The sequence below is a fragment of the Bos taurus genome, chromosome 7 (assembly GCF_002263795.3).
Source record: "Bos taurus isolate L1 Dominette 01449 registration number 42190680 breed Hereford chromosome 7, ARS-UCD2.0, whole genome shotgun sequence".
NCBI classification, from domain to species: domain Eukaryota; kingdom Metazoa; phylum Chordata; class Mammalia; order Artiodactyla; family Bovidae; genus Bos; species Bos taurus.
Genome location: NC_037334.1, coordinates 5,626,436 through 5,644,929, shown reverse-complemented (window position 1 = coordinate 5,644,929; position 18,494 = coordinate 5,626,436). Strand labels below are relative to the sequence as shown.

General features: G+C 48.3%; 1 protein-coding gene across 2 annotated transcripts in view; it reads left to right on the top strand.

The window, feature by feature from the left end:
* The first annotated feature begins 292 nt into the window (after positions 1–292).
* Positions 293–18,494, top strand: part of SLC27A1 (solute carrier family 27 member 1) — a 39,264-nt gene continuing 21,062 nt past the window's right edge. The window contains exons 1-2 of one of the 2 annotated variants that reach the window (XM_059888130.1): positions 293–530; positions 2,098–2,265. In XM_059888130.1, coding sequence (XP_059744113.1) covers positions 2,099–2,265 — 167 coding nt within the window. In that variant the 5' untranslated portion in view covers positions 293–530; position 2,098. The remainder of the gene's footprint in view (positions 531–2,097; positions 2,266–18,494) is intronic. The other variant, NM_001033625.2, reaches the window with a different exon arrangement.

Here is an 18,494-nt window from a genome sequence, read left to right as displayed (position 1 = left end):
TGAGAAAGTCGGGGACCAGTGGCTGGCTCTGGGCCTGTGCTCCGGATCTGCCTCCTCGTCCCCATTTCACCCACCCTAGGCAGCCCGCAGGGCCCAATGGCAGCATGTGTGGGGGAGTGCCTGCCCAGTCCTGTCCTCTAAATGGTGCTGGAAGCAGACGCTGGCTGCCTCCCAAGGAGAGAGCTGAGAAGGTCGGCCAAGCAGGAAAGAAACAAGCAGGGGTGGGATAGGCAGGGGGGCAGAGGTAGGGGGAGCTTGGAGAGAGGGTTCCAAGGGAGAAGCCCACATGGGCACAATGCAATCACAGCAGGCCCCATGAGACGGCAGAACCAGAAGCCCCAAGGGGAGGTCCTCTGTCTTGGCCTCACTGTCGGTGTCCGCCTCCTGCCTGAGCTTCTGGGAGCCCACGACCGAGCAGCCAAAGCCTGAGGATCCGTGAGCGGCTCCAGGTCAGCCAGGGAACAAGGTGGTGAGCGGTGAGGACAGCACTAGCCCTCACCTGATCAGCTGGAGGGCTTCAGGGTCTCTAGGTGAGCATTTAGGGTTAGGGTTGCAAATAAAGGACTCTGTGGAGCTTCCTGTGGAAGGATGGGGACCTGGTGTGTGGATTTTTTCATCCTCCCTGGGCAGCTGGGGTGTTATTGAGACTAAACTCACAAGATTTGGAGATTCGGATTTGGGATTAGTCGGGTCCCTGGAATATACCTTTAAGACTGAGACGGGGGTTGGATTCCCTCACAGGTCAGTCTCAGTCGGTGAAGAATCTTTCTGCAGTGCAGGAGGCCTGGGTTCCATTCCTAGGTCGAGAAGATCCCCTGGAGAAGGAAATGGCAACCCACTCCAGTGTTCTTGCCTGGAGAATCCCATGGACAGAGGAGCTTGGTAGGCTACAGTCCATGGGGTCGCAAAGAGTCGGACACGACTGAGCGACTAAACCACCACCCAGGGGTTGGATATTCTGGGGCCCCTAGGCTGTGAGTTTAGGGCTCCTCAGGTTCCTGGAACGTGTGTTTAAAACCGAAGAGGCGTTAGGGATTGGATTTAGAACAAGCTGGGCCAAAACCCAGTACAGGTAGGCCCTGAGTATAAACTGGGACTTTTTAGTCCCCGGGCGGTTAGAATTCAGTTTGCCATCTAAGGCTTGGGCCGGGAGCGCCGGGGAGCCACGCCTCTTGGCTGAGTGACGCACAGTTTTCTAATTACCAGGCTGGGAGGGGAGCTGGGAGCCTAGCGAAATTTGGTCTTGGAGACAACAGCCGTCCTTGCCAGGGCGTTCTAGCCCCCGGGTCTCGTTGGCAGTGGTCTCTCTGGCCAGAAACCCCTCTCTATGGTCCTGGTCTCCGGTACGGGGTGGGCCTCGGCTGTGCCGCAGGGGTCTCTAAGTCAGGTCCGAAGAGAGCTTGTCTGGGAGGGCAGGTGGGGCGGGGCCTAGGGTGCTAGGTGGGCCCGGGGGGTGGTGACTGCCAAAGCCTGAGGGCGGGGTCGGTAGCCGGGGTGGAACTCAAGCCTGGGAACACCGGCTAAGCCCAGGATCGGGGGCGGGGCTTGAGCCCAAGGGCGGGGCCTGATTCAGAGTGGGGCGGGGCCATGGGACTAACCTAGGGGCCGAACCTGGTCTAGAGCGGGCGGGGCTCTGGAACAGTGCCTGGCGCTTACGGGCTGGGCCAGAGGCCCAACCTGGGGGCGGGGCCAAGTGAGTGGCGGAGGCAGGTGGAGGCGGGACCTAGGGGAAAGCCCGGGACCAGGGTGGTGGGGCCAAGGTGGAGCCTAGGCTTGTGGGTAAGTCGTTAAGGTGGAGCTTGGATTCTGGGTACCGCCGCTCAAACGAGGCATAGGGCGGGGCTCGCCAGTGACTGACGGAACAGAGACTGTGTCGGGGGCGTGGATATACACTAATGATTGGCAGAAAAGCCTGGGCCGGGCTTGAAGCAGGGAGGTCTGGGACGGGGCGGAGCCTGTCCGAGACACGTCCAATCCCAGACATCGGGGTGGGGCCTGGCTCAAAGCGGGAGCCGAGCTCGACCTGGGGGCGGGGTTGGGTCGGTCTTGAGGCGGGGCCCGGGCTGCCCGCGGCCTCAGAGCTCTCCGCCTCCCCAGGATGCGAGCTCCGGGTGCAGGTTCGGCTTCCGTGGCCTCTCTGGTGCTGTTATGGTTGCTCGGACTGCCGTGGACCTGGAGCACAGCGGCGGCGCTCGGCGTGTACGTGGGCGGCGGCGGCTGGCGTTTCCTGCGCATCGTCTGCAAAACCGCAAGGCGGGACCTCTTGTGAGTGCAGTCTGGGCCTGATCCAGGGGCTGGGGTCGGGGGCGGGCTGAGTGTCCATGGGGGGCGAAGAGAGGGGGTCTGCAAGGGCGGCGTGAAGACTTAGGGGAGAGAGAGAGGTTTTGGAGCCTCGGAGGCGGGGTTTGGGTGAGGGCGGGGCTAGGGCGGTGCTGGGACGGAAAATAGTGGACTGGGGACTCTGAGGGCACCTGCAGGGGACAACTTGAGGGTCTTTGGAGGGAGATGAGTAGGTTTCAATGCCCTTGAGACTGAGTGGGTGACTTCAGGGAGCTGGACGACAGCTTGGGGGTATTAGGAGTGCGAGTAGGACTTCCAGAGAGCTGAGACTGATGGAGGGGAAGCTGTGCGTTTTAGGGGGGCGAGGGTCTCTATGCGGCTTTGGTGACTGGAGGACTGGGGACTCTTCAGGGACTCTGGTAGGTTCCTAGGGGGCTGTCAGGGGAACTTTCTCGGGAAAGATGAAAGGGCTTCCTGGGGAATGTGTAAAGGGTTTTTAGGGTCTTTGGAGGGTGTTTGTCTCTTTAGGGCCATTTACAGGTTTCTCTGTAGTTAGAATGCTGTTTGAGAGTTTGAGATCTGTGCGTGATTTTGGGGGTTGTTCAAGGCCTGCCGAGAGGTTGCTTAGAGGTCTCTGGTGACTGACTATCTCTAGGGAGAGTTCGCAGGCATCCTTGGAAGGTCTCTGGGCTGTCTCTGAGGGCCTTGCTCAGAGAAGCTGTTGGGAGTCCTTCTGGGGTGACATAAATGTTTCTGGGCATTCCACCGGAGCAAGTCTTAGGAACAGCCTCGATGTGGAAGTCCGTGAACACTTGCTATGGGTCTGCCAGTCTTGGTGCCCATGAGAAGATGGGAGGACTAACCCACTGTAAAGATAAACTGAGTTTCTGTGAGCAACAGGGGTAGTGTGGAGTTGGGAAAAGTTCCTCTGCTAACTGACTGGTTCTGAACCTTTTAGAACCCACCCTTTCCTTTCTATACCCTGGTCCCTGCCCCTGGTTTTCTGACATGCAGCTCAGACTGTGCTCTCTGCTCACACATTTCCCACGACCTCTACCTGCTGCAGTAGAAAAGACTCAGTCCCCACCTGTGTCCTTGGGGTTCTGCCATTCTGTTGCCTGCCCACTTGCCACTCCCCACGTCTCCATAGGGCCCCCAGATCAACTTGCCTTGTCAGGCTCAGGCTGCTTCCTCTGCCTGGAACATGTATGTGTGCGTGCTCTGTTGCTCGGTGGTGTCTGACTCTTTTCGACCCCCTGGGCTGTGGCCCACCAGGCTCCTCTGTCCATGGGAGTCTCCAGGCAAGAATACTGGAGTGGGTTGCCATTTCCTTCTCCAGGGAATCTTCCTGACCCAGGGATCAAGCCTGAGTCTCCTGTGTCTGGAGGATTCTTTAGCACTGAGCCACCTGGGAAGCCCATGGGCCCTCTTTTTTTTTTCCCACCTGCTGATGCGTTATGATGTTGCCTCCCTCAGATGAACCTTTGCTGAATTTTCCTGGGCAGCACTCTCCCATGACTCCTTGTTGCTCTAAGAATCTAGACCACATGAGCTTTCTGACCTTGTCCCCAACCTCCTGTCCTTTTCTTTGTCGCTCTTCCCACTGTACTGGCCTCTATGCCATTCCTAAACACGCTCCTATTTCTTCAAGCCCCAAGGCCTTTGCACTTGCTGTTCCCTTTGCCCAGATCACGGTTCCCTTGCTCTTTAGTTTCATCATGGGTTAAATGTCACCTCCTCAGACAGCCCTCCCTGACCCTGTGTCTCTGTAGACCCTCCTACGTTCTTGTTTTCTAGAATAGCAAAGATTGCCGCAGGGCTCCCTCTGTGTGAGGCACCCTGGGAATCATGACTTCTTCAAGTCCTCCCAGCCACCCTGGGAGGTCTGTACTGTCTTGTCCCATCTTACAGATGAGCAGATTGAGGCACAGCATGGTTTGGTCACTTGCCCAAGGTCACACAGCTGGCCGATACCAGGGGCAAGATTTGAACCCCGACAGTGTGGCTCCAGAACTTGACTTGTAACCACGAGCAGCATCAGTCACTTATAATTATCTTGTGTGTCTGCTTTCTTGCCTTTTAATTTTGGGGTCTCTTTTCCCCCTCGGACTAAACTGTGGGCCTGGTGGGGGCGGGTGGCACAGACTGTGCCACTGTGGCCCTGGCCTCTTCCCATCAGGGTGGCACCCAGGAAGTGCACAGGATATATTTTTTGGCTGATGGACCTTTCCCTGCCTCCTTCCTTGGACTTGCCTAGGCCCCAGCTCTGCTCCATGGGGCAGGGGCTATCCATGCCCAGGCCTTTCTTCCCTGGCACAGGGTAGGAGCTGAGTCCACTCTGAATCCCCGACACAGAGCTTGGCAAACTTTCTGTAAGGAGGCAGCCTGGAAGATGGCCTCACCTTCTGGTCTTCATACCTTTGTATGATCCCTTTGCTTTGAGTGTGGGCTGGACCTAGTGATTCACTTCTTTTTTTTTTTGTTCACAAATGTTTATTACCAAATTGCTGAAAGCTTGTAAGAGAAAAGATAAGAGGATTTCCTTAAACCTGGAAAAACAAAACATAAAAGAACCAGCAATATTTTAAACAAAAAATCATAAAAAATTATAATCTTCATCAGTTCATTCAGTCCTATGCGATTAGTTTTTGATCTTCATCTTTTGTTAGCAGTTTTACGAATCTAGTTTTTCTTTAGAGTTCTATAAATCCTTACCCAGTAGATGTTATGATCTGAAAATTACCGTAAACTTGTATCCTAGAGTACTTGTCAGAATCCTTTTTAGAAATTTCTCTGAAGAAGGAACACTCTTGTAGTAACTCTTTAGGAAAAGCCTCAGAGTAAAGCAGTAACTGTCTGTAAATGTCAAAAGACTTAAAATGCCATGGCTAAAGATCTGATTAGAGTTCAATACAGTGTAGTTGACAGGGAAATTTGGTTATTTCTATGATACATAGCACTGTAAGACAATGACTGGAATTATGACTGATAATATTATCTATTATATTATTATTATAAATAGAATATCATTATATGTATTATAATGTTTTATCTCAACATTACCAGATACTAACGTATGTTATATTTCTAGGAACATCATATAATTTTAAAAATACTTACATACCTATATAAATACAATATAAAGAAAACTTAGTATTTTTACTTCTTAATGCTTCTTCACATGTAATTTAACATATCAAATAAGTCTAATTAGTTTAACATCTATATTTTTATGAGAAGAGAGAACAAATCTTTTGTAATATGCTGCTGCTGCTGCTGCTAAGTCGCTTCAGTCGTGTCCGACTCTGTGCGACCCCATAGACAGCAGCCCACCAGGTTCCCCGTCCCTGGGATTCTCCAGGCAAGAACACTGGAGTGGGTTGCCATTTCCTTCTCCAATACATGAAAGTGAAAAGTGAAAGTGAAGTCGCTCAGTCGTGTCCAACTCTTAGCTACCCCATGGACTGCGTGCAGCCTACAGGCTCCTCCATCCATGGGATTTTCCAGGCAAGAGTACTGGAGTGGGGTGCCATTGCCTTCTCCTTGTAATATGCTAGGGGCCCTCTAAAAAAATCCCAAAGTTAGTTTGAAGTCAAAAAGACTTCTTTGAGAATTTCATTTTGGGGAAGTTGGTAAAAAAATATTAAAAGGTTTAAAAACACTTGGTCACAGAGGGTCATAGGACACTGTGAAACAATACTTATGTATTTAACCAAAGTGGCAAAGACTTTACAGGCAAATATAGATTGCATGGCTAGTGATTCACTTCTGATGAACAGAATATAGCAGAAGCAATAGGATATTATTTCTGAGATTAGGTCATCAAAGACTGTGGCTTCCACCTGGGGTGCTCCTTCGTGGGTCCCTTACATGGCAGTCAGTAAGACAGCTCTCTGGAGAGTGAACTTGGAAGTGAATTCTTCCCCAGTGAAACCTTGAGATGACCACAGGCCCAGCCAACACCTTGATTTACAAGAGAGCCAGAGCCAGACCACCCAGCTAAGATGCTTCTGAGTTCCTGAAACTGTGAGATGATGAGTGTTTGTTATTTCCAGTTGGTAACTTTGGGTGTAATTTGTTACACAGCCATAGCTAACTAGTGCAGCTTGTCATAATACCCACCTCCCACACCACACCAGTGTTCCAGTGTTCTCACAGCCTTGTAAGGAAGGAATGCTTACTAATCCCATTTGATTGTTGATGAACCAAAGCACAAATAGGGCAGGTCATTTGCCTAAAAATGCATAGCCAGGGAGGAGCAGGGCTCTAGAGTCTGTTCTTTGCTGTGTTGTGCTGGAGTAGTGGTGGAGGCTGGCTGCCTTTAGATCTGACGTTCAAAAATATTTCAGCACCCTGCCCCAGTTCTTCCAGCTCTCCTCTGTTTTCATCATGAAATCTGATCACATTCATCCTTGTTTATTTCTTCCTGCCCTGGTGCCCTGGAGCTCAGGGTGGAAAACAGGAGGGGGCAAAAGGAACAGAGGGACAAGAAGAAGTCTCAGGAAGGGTCCAAAGGCAGACAGTGGCCTCTTTGTCCCAGAGTGGGGGTGGCTTGTGCTGCTGCCAGGCAGGGCGGCCCAGGCATGTGGCTGGAGCCCAGCGCTGAAGTTCACTGCCCATCCGTGGGTGTGCTCCAGAGAGGGCTGCGGATGTTCGGGTAACGTGAGCACGAGCCCCTGTGGCCTCAGTTCACATTTCTTCGCTGTGTTGTCTGTGGACAGGAAGCATCCTTGTGGGGGCTGTTTCCTATGGTTCCGACCCTTAGTGCTAACCCTCTCCCCATGGCTGTAACACTAGTATCCCTTCATGGGGTTTTTGGGGTACCCTATTGAATTCATCCATGGGAAGCTCTTAGAGGAGAGCTGGGCACAAAGTAGGTGCTCAGACTTGTTGGTACTGATTGCCTTCAGGCAGCAGTGGGTACCTCAGGGGTTAGGAGCTTGGTGGCTGGAGCCAGAGTAGCTAGCCCATGAAATATCACCCTCTGGGTCTCCGTTCCTTCGTCTGTAAGAGTACACTTTGTACAGCACCTCTCCTTCAAGAAAACGTGAGTTGAGCACCTGCTGTGTGCAGCACGGGCACTCGGCCTGCCACATGGTACACTTGAATGTTGCCCTCAAGCTTCGGGGCAAGCTTGAGCAGGAGCAGAGGGACCGTGCCAGGGAGCCTGGGTCTGGGTTGTTCTGTCCTCTACTTGTTGTGTGACCTTGGGTATGTTAATTCACCTCCCTGAGCCCCCACCTCATCCACCATCTGACATGGGGATTTTAGAACCCTACTTTGAAGGGTGGCTGTAAGGTCAGCTCAATAAACATTGAAGACGCTCATCGGAGCAACTCTATTTATTAGTTGAATGGTCAAGATATCAGGATTTGACCGGGGAGTTGAGTGTATAAACAGCTAACTTTTGGCATTTTACATTTTCAGTTATTTTTTTGTAGCAATTAATACATAACAGGTACAAAATTCAGATGTTAGAGAGAGGTTTGCAGTGAATGTTGCCCTCTCTGGACTGCCTGCAGCTCTGCAGTTCCCCTCCTCAGAGGTGTCTTATGTCTCTTTGCCAAAATATATAGGGGCTTCCCTGGTGGTCAAGTGGCTAAGACTCCATGCTCCCAATGCAGGGGGCCTGGATTTGATCCGTGGTCAGGGAACTAGATCCTACATGTTTCAACTAAGAGTTCATAGGCCACAACTGAAGAACCTGCTTGCTGCAAACAAAATCTGGCGCAGCCAAATAAATACATACATATTTTGAAAAAGAAATATATGCAGACCTTTTGTTCTTTTTTAAAAATACTTGGCCATACCCCTCGACTTGTGGGACCTTTGTTCCTCAACCCAGGGTCAAACCCATGCCCCCTGCCTTGGAACGCAGAGTCTTAATCACTGAACTGCTGGGGAAGTCTCAGACCTCTTGTTCTTGGTGCTTACGAGTGGCCACACATTCATCATCATTTTCTTCACCTCATGCTTTCTTTCTTCTCTCCACTTACACTTGAAATTTTTACGTTTATTAAAGTCATGCAAGGTTCAAGATGAAAGATTCTAAGCCGTCTACCTCAAGTGGCAGCTGCCCGCTCAACCTTGACCCACATTTTCTCTTCCCTATCAGGAGTGATTTTACCTCTTGTTTGAATCTCCAAATGGCTTGCTGCTGCTGCTAAGTTGCTTCAGTCGTGTCCGACTCTGTGCGACCCCATAGATGGAAGCCCACCAGGCTCCGCCATCCCTGGGATTCTCCAGGCAAGAATACTGGAGTGGGTTGCCACTTCCTTCTCCAGTGCATGAAAGAGAAAAGTGAAAGTGAAGTCGCTCAGTCGTGTCCAACTCTTAGCGACCCCATGGACTACAGCCTACCAGGCTCCTCTGTCCATGGATTTTCCAGGCAAGAGTACTGGAGTGGGGTGCCATTGCCTTCTCCGCCAAATGGCTTATGTGACAGTATGTGCATTTTTTCACTTTGAGAGCTCGTCTGTCCTCTCCCTCTATGGAAGATGAGGATTCAGCATCCCTTTATCCCCCGTCCTCATTTTCTTTCTGTTCCTGTGCATGTTGTACGCATATCCACCCCCCGTACATACCCAGACACACATGTTTTTCCATTCCTTCATTGTCCCAGTATTATCACAGTAGATTCTCATCATCTGTTCTACAGAATTGCTGCACACATTGAATTAGCAAATACTGAACCATTGTTCCTAGGGAAAATACAGGGTTAGGTTCCTGAGAGCCTCTGATCATGACATTTCCATCAACCAATCAGTATGTAATCTTGTTTTATGCGTGTTCTATTTAAAGACACCTCCTATATATTATTTATTACAACTTAACTCACTGCCAACAACATTATAACTCATGCCTGAATAAAACTTTTCTAATATGCACGTCTTCTCCAAAAGGCACATCACAGCCTTCTTGTGCTTAGGAACCCTAGACATCATTTCAGCATTATGCGTAGGCCCATTTTAAACAGAAAAATCACCAACAAAAAGCAAAAAGCTTACAAAAACTGTGGTGTATGTGGTGTTTCAGTTCAGTTCAGTCGCTCAGTCGTGTCCAACTCTTTGCGACCCCGTGAACCACCATACGCCAGGCCTCCCTGTCCATCACCAACTGCCAGAGTCCACCCAAACTCATGTCCATAGGGTTGGTGATGCCATCCAACCATCTCATCCTCTGTCGTCCCCTTCTCCTCCTGCCCTCAATCTTCCCCAGCATCAGGGTCTTTTCAAATGAGTCAGCTCTTTGCATCAGGTGGCCAAAGTATTGGGAGTTTCAGCTTCAACATCAGTCCCTCCATTGAACACCCAGCACTGATCTCCTTTAGGATGGACTGGTTGGATCTCCTTGCAGTCCAAGGGACTCTCAAGAGTCTTCTCCAACACCACAGTTCAAAAGCATCAGTTCTTATGCACTCAGCTTTCTTTATAGTCCAACTCTCACATCCATACATGACTACTGGAAAAACCATAGCCTTGACTAGATGGACTTTTGTTGGCAAAGTAATGTCTCTGCTTTTTAATATGCTTTCTAGGTTGGTCATAACTTTCCTTCCAAGGAGTAAGCGTCTTTTAATTTCATGGCTGCAGTCACCATATGCAGTGATTTTGGAGCCCAGAAAAATAAAGTCAGCCACTGTTTCCACTGTTTCCCCATCTATTTGCCATGAAGTGATGGGACCAGATGCCATGATCTTCGTTTTCTGAATGTTGGGCTTTAAGCCAACTTTTTCACTCTTCTCTTGCACTCTCATCAAGAGGCTTTTTAGTTCCTCTTCACTTTCTGCCATTAGAGTGGTGTCATCTGCGTATCTGAGGTTATTGATATTTCTGCCGGCAATCTTGATTTCAGCTTGGGCTTCCTCCAGCCCAGCGTTTCTCATGATGTACTCTGCATACAAGTTAAATTAGTAGACTGCCAAAAGGATGTTTGTTTTTAATATAAGCTAAATAATTTTATGTATTTTCTCTGGAGTTATTGATTGCCTTTGTATTTGTTAGTTTTCTATGTATCTATCTCTACTTCGGGCTCAAACTCCACACATTTGTCTCTCTCTCTTCTTATGTTTATAGTATCAGATGGGCTTCCAATTTCACCTTTTTGGAGAAATCTCTGTTCTAGCCTCCAATCTGTCCAAACTGTGCAAATTTCCCTTTCCACCTGGGGTGTAACCATCACCCCAGCCTTGCGCCTAGCCATCTTCCTGAGGATTAGCATCACTTTGTCTTGGGCTGGATGCCCTGTTTTCTGAGTTCCTGGTAGTCCTCCTCTTTGGTTTACTCTCTTAATTAGTGGGAGCACATCTTTATTAGTTTTGGGAGAAATGATGCATGGGAATTTAAGTTTTTGAGACCCTCCATATATGAACATATCTTTATTTCCACCCTCACACTTGATTGATGGTCTGGGTATAGACTTCTAGTTTGGATATTATTTTCCTTCAAAATTGAAGGCATTTCTTATTTTCTTCTCATATCATGGTTATTACTGAGAAGTCTAAAACCCTCTGGTTCCTGATCCTTCGTAGTGGCCTGTTTTTTTGTTTTGCTTTCTGGAAGCTTGTGGGATCTTTTCAAAATAGTGGGCTATTTCCATCCATCATACAATCTGTTGGTGGGGTTTCAGGTCAAGGAAGTTTTTTTAATCCTGTGATTGGTGATTTCCTCACCTTTCCTTCCTTTGTTCTTCTTGGAACTCCTGTTATTGAGTTACTAGAACAATGTCTAGCTTGATACCTATTTGTTGAATATGATTTTGGATCTTCTGGACTGATGCTATAATTTTCTTATCTTTTCTCTTTTATTTTCCATCTCTGTCTTTTTATTCTACTTTCTATGATATTTCTTCAAATTACTTATAACCCTTCTATTAATGTTTAATTTATGCTCTCACATTTAAAATTTTTATTATGTTATCATTTGTTCAAATTAATAAACTTTTTATTGATTTTTTAATTATGTTTTTTCTTTTTTACAAAGACTTCATTTTTTATTGTGAGTTATAGGTTTACAGAAATTGAGCAGAAAGTATTATATACTCCCTCCCTATCCCCTGCAGTTTTCTCTATTTTTAAGACCTTGTATTAGTATAGTACACTTGTCACAATTGATAAGTCATTATTGATACATTATTGTTCAGTTCAGTTCAGTCGCTCAGTTGTATCCGACTCTTTGCGACCCCATGAATCAGAGCACGCCAGGCCTCCCTGTCTATCACCATCTCCCAGAGTTCACGCAAACTCATGTCCATCGAGTCTGTGATGCCATCCAGCCATCTCATCCTCTGTCGTCCCCTTCTCCTCCTGCCCCCAATCCCTCCCAGCATCAGAGTCTTTTCCAATGAGTCACCTCTTTGCATGAGGTGGCCAAAGTACTGGAGTTTCAGCTTTAGCATCAGTCCTTCCAAAGAACACCCAGGACTGATCTCCTTCAGAATGGACTGGTTGGATCTCCTTGCAGTCCAAGGGACTCTCAAGAGTCTTCTCCAACACCACAGTTCAAAAGCATCAATTCTTCAGCGCTCAGCTTTCTTCACAGTCCAACTCTCACATCCATACATGACCACAGGAAAAACCATAGCCTTGACTAGATGGACCTTTGTTGGCAAAGTAATGTCTCTGCTTTTGAATATGCTATCTAGGTTGGTCATAACTTTCCTTCCAAGGAGTAAGCGTCTTTTAATTTCATGGCTGCAATCACCATCTGCAGTGATTTGGGAGCTCAAAAAAAATAAAAGTCTGACACTGTTTCCACTGTTTCCCCATCTATTTCCCATGAAGTGATGGGACCAGATGCCATGATCTTCGTTTTCTGAATGTTGAGCTTTAAGCCAACTTTTTCACTTTCCTCTTTCACTTTCATCAAGAGGCTTTTTAGTTCCTCTTCACTTTCTGCCATAAGGGTGGTGTCATCTGCATATCTGAGGTTATTGATATTTCTCCTGGCAATCTTGATTCCAGCTTGTGTTTCTTCCAGTCCAGTGTTTCTCATGATGTACTCTGCATATAAGTTAAATAAGCAGAGTGACAGTATACAGCCTTAATGTACTCCTTTTCCTATTTGGAACCAGTCTGTTGTTCCATGTCCAGTTCTAACTGTTGCTTCCTGACCTGCATATAGGTTTCTCAAGAGGCAGGTCAGGTGATCTGGTATTCCCATCTCTTTCAGAATTTTCCACAGTTTATTGTGATCCACACAGTCAAAGGCTTTGGCATAGTCAATAAAGCAGAAATAGATGTTTTTCTGGAACTCTCTTGCTTTTTCGATGATCCAGCATATGTTGGCAATTTGATCTCTGGTTCCTCTGCCTTTTCTAAAACCAGCTTGAACATCTGGAAGTTCACGGTTCGCGTATTGCTGAAGACTAAATCCATATTTTTCACTAGGGTCATGTTGTATGTTGTATATTCTATGGTGCCCTCACATTTAAATTTTCCAGGATCTTTTTTTTTCTTCATTCCCTGAAAGCTTTTTTTAATAGCATTCTATTCTTATTTCATGGATGCAGTAAATCTTCTTACATCTTCAGGAATATTAATGACTTTATTAGTTTTCTTTTCCTCTTTGCACAATCTTTTTTTCCTCAGAGATTTTCTTCTTTGTTTAGTTTAGTCTCCATCATCCCTGTTAGAGGAGCTCCCCAAGAGTCTGGTAGTCTTTGGTCATAATGTCAATCAGAAGCTCTCAGCATGAGTGTGTGTAAGGGGCGAGGGGTCTTGTCAACTGAGCTTCATGATGAGGGCCACCTGGCTGGGTGGTGCTTTGGGGAAACCGCAGTGCAGTGTCTTCAGGTCTTTCCTCTGGGCCTGGTCACGTTTCCCCATAGGAAGCTATTCTGGTCTTCTGCCTGGGGTAGAGACCCCACCAGCAGCGTCCCAGGAATGCACAGGGGGAAGCGGGCTGGAAGCTCAGTATCTGGCAGGTGAATGTTAACACCCATTTGCAGGAAAGTGTCCCACCCAGAAACCATCCCGTGGTTGGATGTTCAGTCTCCTCCTGGGTGGCAAAGGGGCCACTTTCTTTTAAAATTTTATTTATTATTTTTGGCTGTGCTGGGTCTTCCCTGCTGTGCAGGCTTTTCTCTAGTTGTAGCAAGTAGGGGCTACTCTCTAGCTGCAGTGTGCGGGCTTCTCGTTGCAGTGGCTCCTCTTGTTGCAGAGCACAGGCTCTAGGGCACGGGCTTCAGTAGTTGCAGCACATGGGCCCAGTAGTTGTGGCTCCCGGGCTCTAGAGCACAAGCTCAGGAGTTGCAGCACAGGGACTTAGTTGTTCCATGGCACACGGGAATCTTCCTGGACCAGGGATCGAACCCCTGTCTCCTGCACTGGCAGGCAGATTCTTTACCACTGAGCCACCAGGGAAGCCCTGATTGAGATACTGACGTATAATACTCTTGGTTTCAGATGGGCAACATAATGGTTTGCTATTTGCATAAAGGTTTCCCCTGCTATACAAAAATAGAGCATTCCCGTGAAACTGTTCATTAGCCAAAATGATGTAATGCAAAGAAGTAATTACCTTAGGATGCATCTTGCTAATGGATGCACAAAAGAAACTGAGGTAAAAGTCAGGTGCTCACAGAGTTCAAAGCTATAGTGGCTTGATACTGGGATGCCGAGTGTATTCAGTTCCAGCGTAAGGGGCTTGGCGGTGCCTGTCTTGCTCCTTTGGGTTCATGCTGCCCCTGTAACAGCTCCCTGTAAAACAAACACTGAAGGCTGTTTTCACATTTTGCCTTTTACCTTGAAAGTGAAAGTCCTCTTTGGATTTCTTTTGGTTAGCAAAAACAGGTACTCATTTAGGTCTTTCACATAAGTGAAGAGGCATTAAAGTGAATTTTTGAGAAGTAAAGTGCATTATGTATATTATGAAATGATTACATTATATATATTGTATCTTGTATATTATGAAATGATTAACCACAGTAAATCTAGTTAACACCTATTACCATACAAAGTGACAAAATTTTTTTTTCTTATGATAAGAACTTCTAAGATCTACTCTCTTCGCAACTTTCAAATATGCAGTGAGGTATTATTAATTATAGTTGTTATGTTGTACGTGGATCCTCATGACATTTATTTCACAGAGGGAGATTCTTAATTTAATTTTATTTTTTGGTCATGCCATGTGGTATGTGGGGTCTTAGTTCCCTGACCTGGAATGGAACCCACACCCGCTGCATTGGAAGCACAGAGTCTTAACCATTGAACCTCCAAGGAAGTCCCAGAAGGGGCTTCTTAAACAGATCTCTACCAATCCTGCAGCCCAGGATTCTGCTTTCTCCCATCTCCTAGAGCCCCCACCTCTTATCTGCTGTTTCCCAGCTTTTCAAAGTGAGGTGATTTGGTCTCTACGCCCATCTTACCAGTCCTTTGAGTACACACTTAAAAAAAAAAATCCCTTTAAGGACTTTCCTGGTGGTCCAGTGGTTAAGACCTCAAACTTCCACTGCAGCGGGCACGAGTTCAACCCCTGATCAGGGAACTAAGCGCCTCCATGCTGTGTGGAGCAGCCACAAATAAAACAAAAAACTTAAAAAAATAAACCCTTTACTAGCTGTTTGGGGGGATTCAGGGAGGTGTGATGATCAGTCAGTGTTGGGTGCTCAATCAGCTGCCTTTGCTAGGAGGTCAGCACTGACTTTTCCCATTTACCTTCAGGGTCCTTCCTCATTCCTCGCAGTGGGGGTGCCGTTCTCCTGTGCAGCTTTCTGTTGTAACTTCGAGCTGATGTTCATCTAATCCCTCACCTACTGCAGGGTGTTTGGATTCCTTCCTATCTTCTACTCAGAGCTTCCCAGGTGGCTCAGTAGTAAAGAATCCACCTGCCAATGCAGGAGCCGCAGGAGACCCAGGTTCCATCCTTGGGCCAGGGAGATCCTGTGGAACAAGGAATGGCTACGCATTCCGGTTCCTGTCAGGATAATCCCATGGACAGAGGCCCCTGGTGGGCTATAGTCCAGTGGGTCACAAAGAGTCGGACATGAACTGAGCACACATATCCATCTTCTGCTTGTTGGAAGCTGCAAATGAATAATGTGCTGTCATTTCCCCCATGTGACTTTAATGTGCCAAAATCAGTCCATGAGTTAGTGGAGTGATTCAGAGCCATGAGAGATATTCCTGACCCCGTGCTCTCTCTACCCAGTCTCTGCTTCACTCTCTTTTCTCCCCTGTGGGCCTTTGCTCTCTTTTAAATCTGCCAATCTCCTTTTTGCCTCCAGGTCTTTGCACTCATGGAGCCCTCCATCTGGAATGCTTTCCCTCAAGCTTAACCTATGGCTGATTTCTTCTTATCCTTCAGAGTTCAGTGCAAATGTTGCTTCTTCAGGCAAGGCTCCCCGGTCCCCGTGGGTGAAATCTGGTCCTGGTTGTGCCTGATCACATCATCTTGTTTGCTTTTTTCTTAGGAAACATATAAAACTGTAATGGTTTTTGTTTGCTTTCTCCTTGATTATTAACTGTAGACCCATGGTGGCAGGGGTCACACCGCCTTGGTCCCCTGTGTGTCCCCGTTCCTGTCATGATGTCCAGCATGTTGTCATCCTTCATGGAGGTGCGCTGCACATGTGGATCAACTCCTCTGGGGAGGCGTTCTCTGTGAGGAGGCTTCAGCTGCAAATAGTGGGAATCCCAATTAGAAGTGGCATCAGTAGTAAAGCACATTTATAGCCACATGCAGTGGGGTATTGGGACATTAGATGGCTTCAGATGGTTGATCAGTTTGTGTTCAGCATGTTCTGTTGACCCAGGTTCCTTCTGCCTTTCTGCTCTGGCATCCTTGCTGCAAAGGCGTGGTGTCTCCAGTTGATTACCCTCATGGTCTCAGATTGGCTGCTGTGGCTCCAGCCATCACATGCTGACAACTTCTTTGGACAGAAGAAAGGGAATACAGGATTACTGTGTCCCATGTTGCAGGGGGTGTGAAAGGAGCTATTGTGATGGCAGGGGGTCTGTGAGTTGGGCACTTATGGAGTCAGAGCCAGATTTCCAGAGCTTTAAACACTGAGCAGAAGAGTCTTATGTTCCCAGGGAATGGTTCTGAGTAGGGAAGCAGCACAGCCAGGCTGACCTGCAAAGAGGAGGATGGTGGCTTGGTGAGGAGGATTTGGGGCAGCCAGACAGGAAGTGCTCTTGTTCCCAGATAGTGGGAATGGAGACACACACCCCTCTCTCCCCTTGAGTGGGGCATAGGGGTGAGAACAGTAAGGAAGACAACCAAAGGCTGGAGATGAAGCAGTGTGTGTTAGTTTCCTGTGGCTCTCAGAACAAAGTAGCACAAACTGGGTGACTTATAACAACAGAAATTCATTTGTGGAGGCCTGCAGTCTGAGTCTTCCCAGGTGGCACAAGCAGTAAAGAACCCACCTGCCAATGTGGGAGACATAAGAGACGGGGATTCGATTTGTGGGATGGGAAGATCCCCTGGAGAAGGAAATAGCAAACCAATCCAGTATTCTTGCCTGGGAAATCCCACGGACGGGGGAGACTGGTGGGCTACAGTCCACGGGGTCACAGAGAGTCAGACACAACTGAAGCAACTTAGCACGCACCCACAAAGTCTGAAGTCAAGGTGTGGGTAGGGCCTTCTGGAAGCCCCAGGGAGAATCTGTTCCATGCCTCTCTCCTAGCCTCTAGTGGCTTCCAACAATCCTTGGCAGTTCCTTGGCTTGTGGTTGCATCACTCAGTCCAATCTCTGCCTCCGCCTTCACACGGCCTATTTCTCTGTGGTTGTGTCTCCTCTTCTGTCTCTTAGGACACCTGTCACTGGATTTAGCTGTGCTTAGTCGCTCAGTCATGTCTGACTCTTTGCAACTCCATGGACTATAGCTTGCCAGGCTCCTCTGTCCATGGGGATTCTCCAGGCAAAAATACTGGAGTGGGTTGCCACGCCCTCCTCCAGGAGATCTTCCCAACCCAGGGATTAAACCGAGGTCTCCTGTATTGCAGGTGGATTCTATACCATCTGAGCCACCAGAGAAACCCATTGGATTTAGGGCCTACCCTAAATCCAGGAGGATCTCATCTGAAGATCCTCAACTTCGTTACATCTGCAGAGACCCTTTTTCCACATAAGGGCTCATTCACAAGTTTGGAGGGTCAGGACTTGCATGTGTCTTTGGGGGGCCACCATTCACCACCACCCCCCCCCACATGCAGGGTGGGGCCTGGCCCAGGGTGGAGGTGGGAGACTCGGAGGAGAGGACTGCACTGTTCCAGGTGTGTGATGTGGGGCCTTGGCCGTGCTGGTGAGATTGTCAGGCTCCAGCTAGTCTTCAACGGAGAAAGTAATTTGTTGTACCCAGTCTTGAGGACCTCCTGAGCACCACACCCAATCTGGGCTTCGGGATGCCGGGGTCACTGTGACGTGCTGTGAACACATCAGGCACTTTTTGTGTCCTCCAGAGCCCACAGCATAGAGAAGGACACTTGAGAAGGAATTAAGGAAATAATTTAAACATCAGAAAGTGACAGGAAGGGGACTTCTCTGGTGGCTCAGTGGTGGAAGAGCCAAGCTGCCAGTGCAGGAGACACAGGTTCAGTCCCTGAACTGGGAAGATCCCACGTGCTGTGGAGTGACTAAGCCCGTGCACCACAACGACTGAGCCTGTGCTCCAGAGCCCACGAGCAGCGGCTACTGAGCCCACCCGCTGCAACTGCTGAAGCCCTGCCCCTACAGCCTGTGTCTACAAGAGAAGCCACCGCAACGAGAAGCCTGTGCACCGCCACTGGAGTAGCCCCTGCTCACCACGGCTAGAGAAAAGCCCGAGCAGCAGTGAAGACCCAGCACAGCCCAAAATAAAAATAAACAGATAAAATTTATTTTTTTGAAAAGAGAGCAAGTGACATGAAGAATACAGCATGAAGGGGGTGTCAGGGTTCATGCTTGACTACTTCAGCCAGGGCGGTTGGTATGGGGCACCCTGCACAGGTGGTCAAAGAAGAAGGGACCAAGCTTGCAAAGCCGAAGAAGGAAGACCTGCTCCAGGCAGAGGGAACACCAGGCGCAAAGTCTGGAGGCAGGACTGGGCCGAGTAATGATAAATCCCTCTTACTCAGTCCTTTTACTTGGTTGGGCACTTAATACACTTGACAGGTATTAGGCCAAGAATCCTATTGTTTCCCCATGTACGGAGGCATTGCCACTCTGGGCCTTGCTTCCTGTTTGTAAATGGGATGATGGCAGTACCTATACTTTGCTGAGCTGAA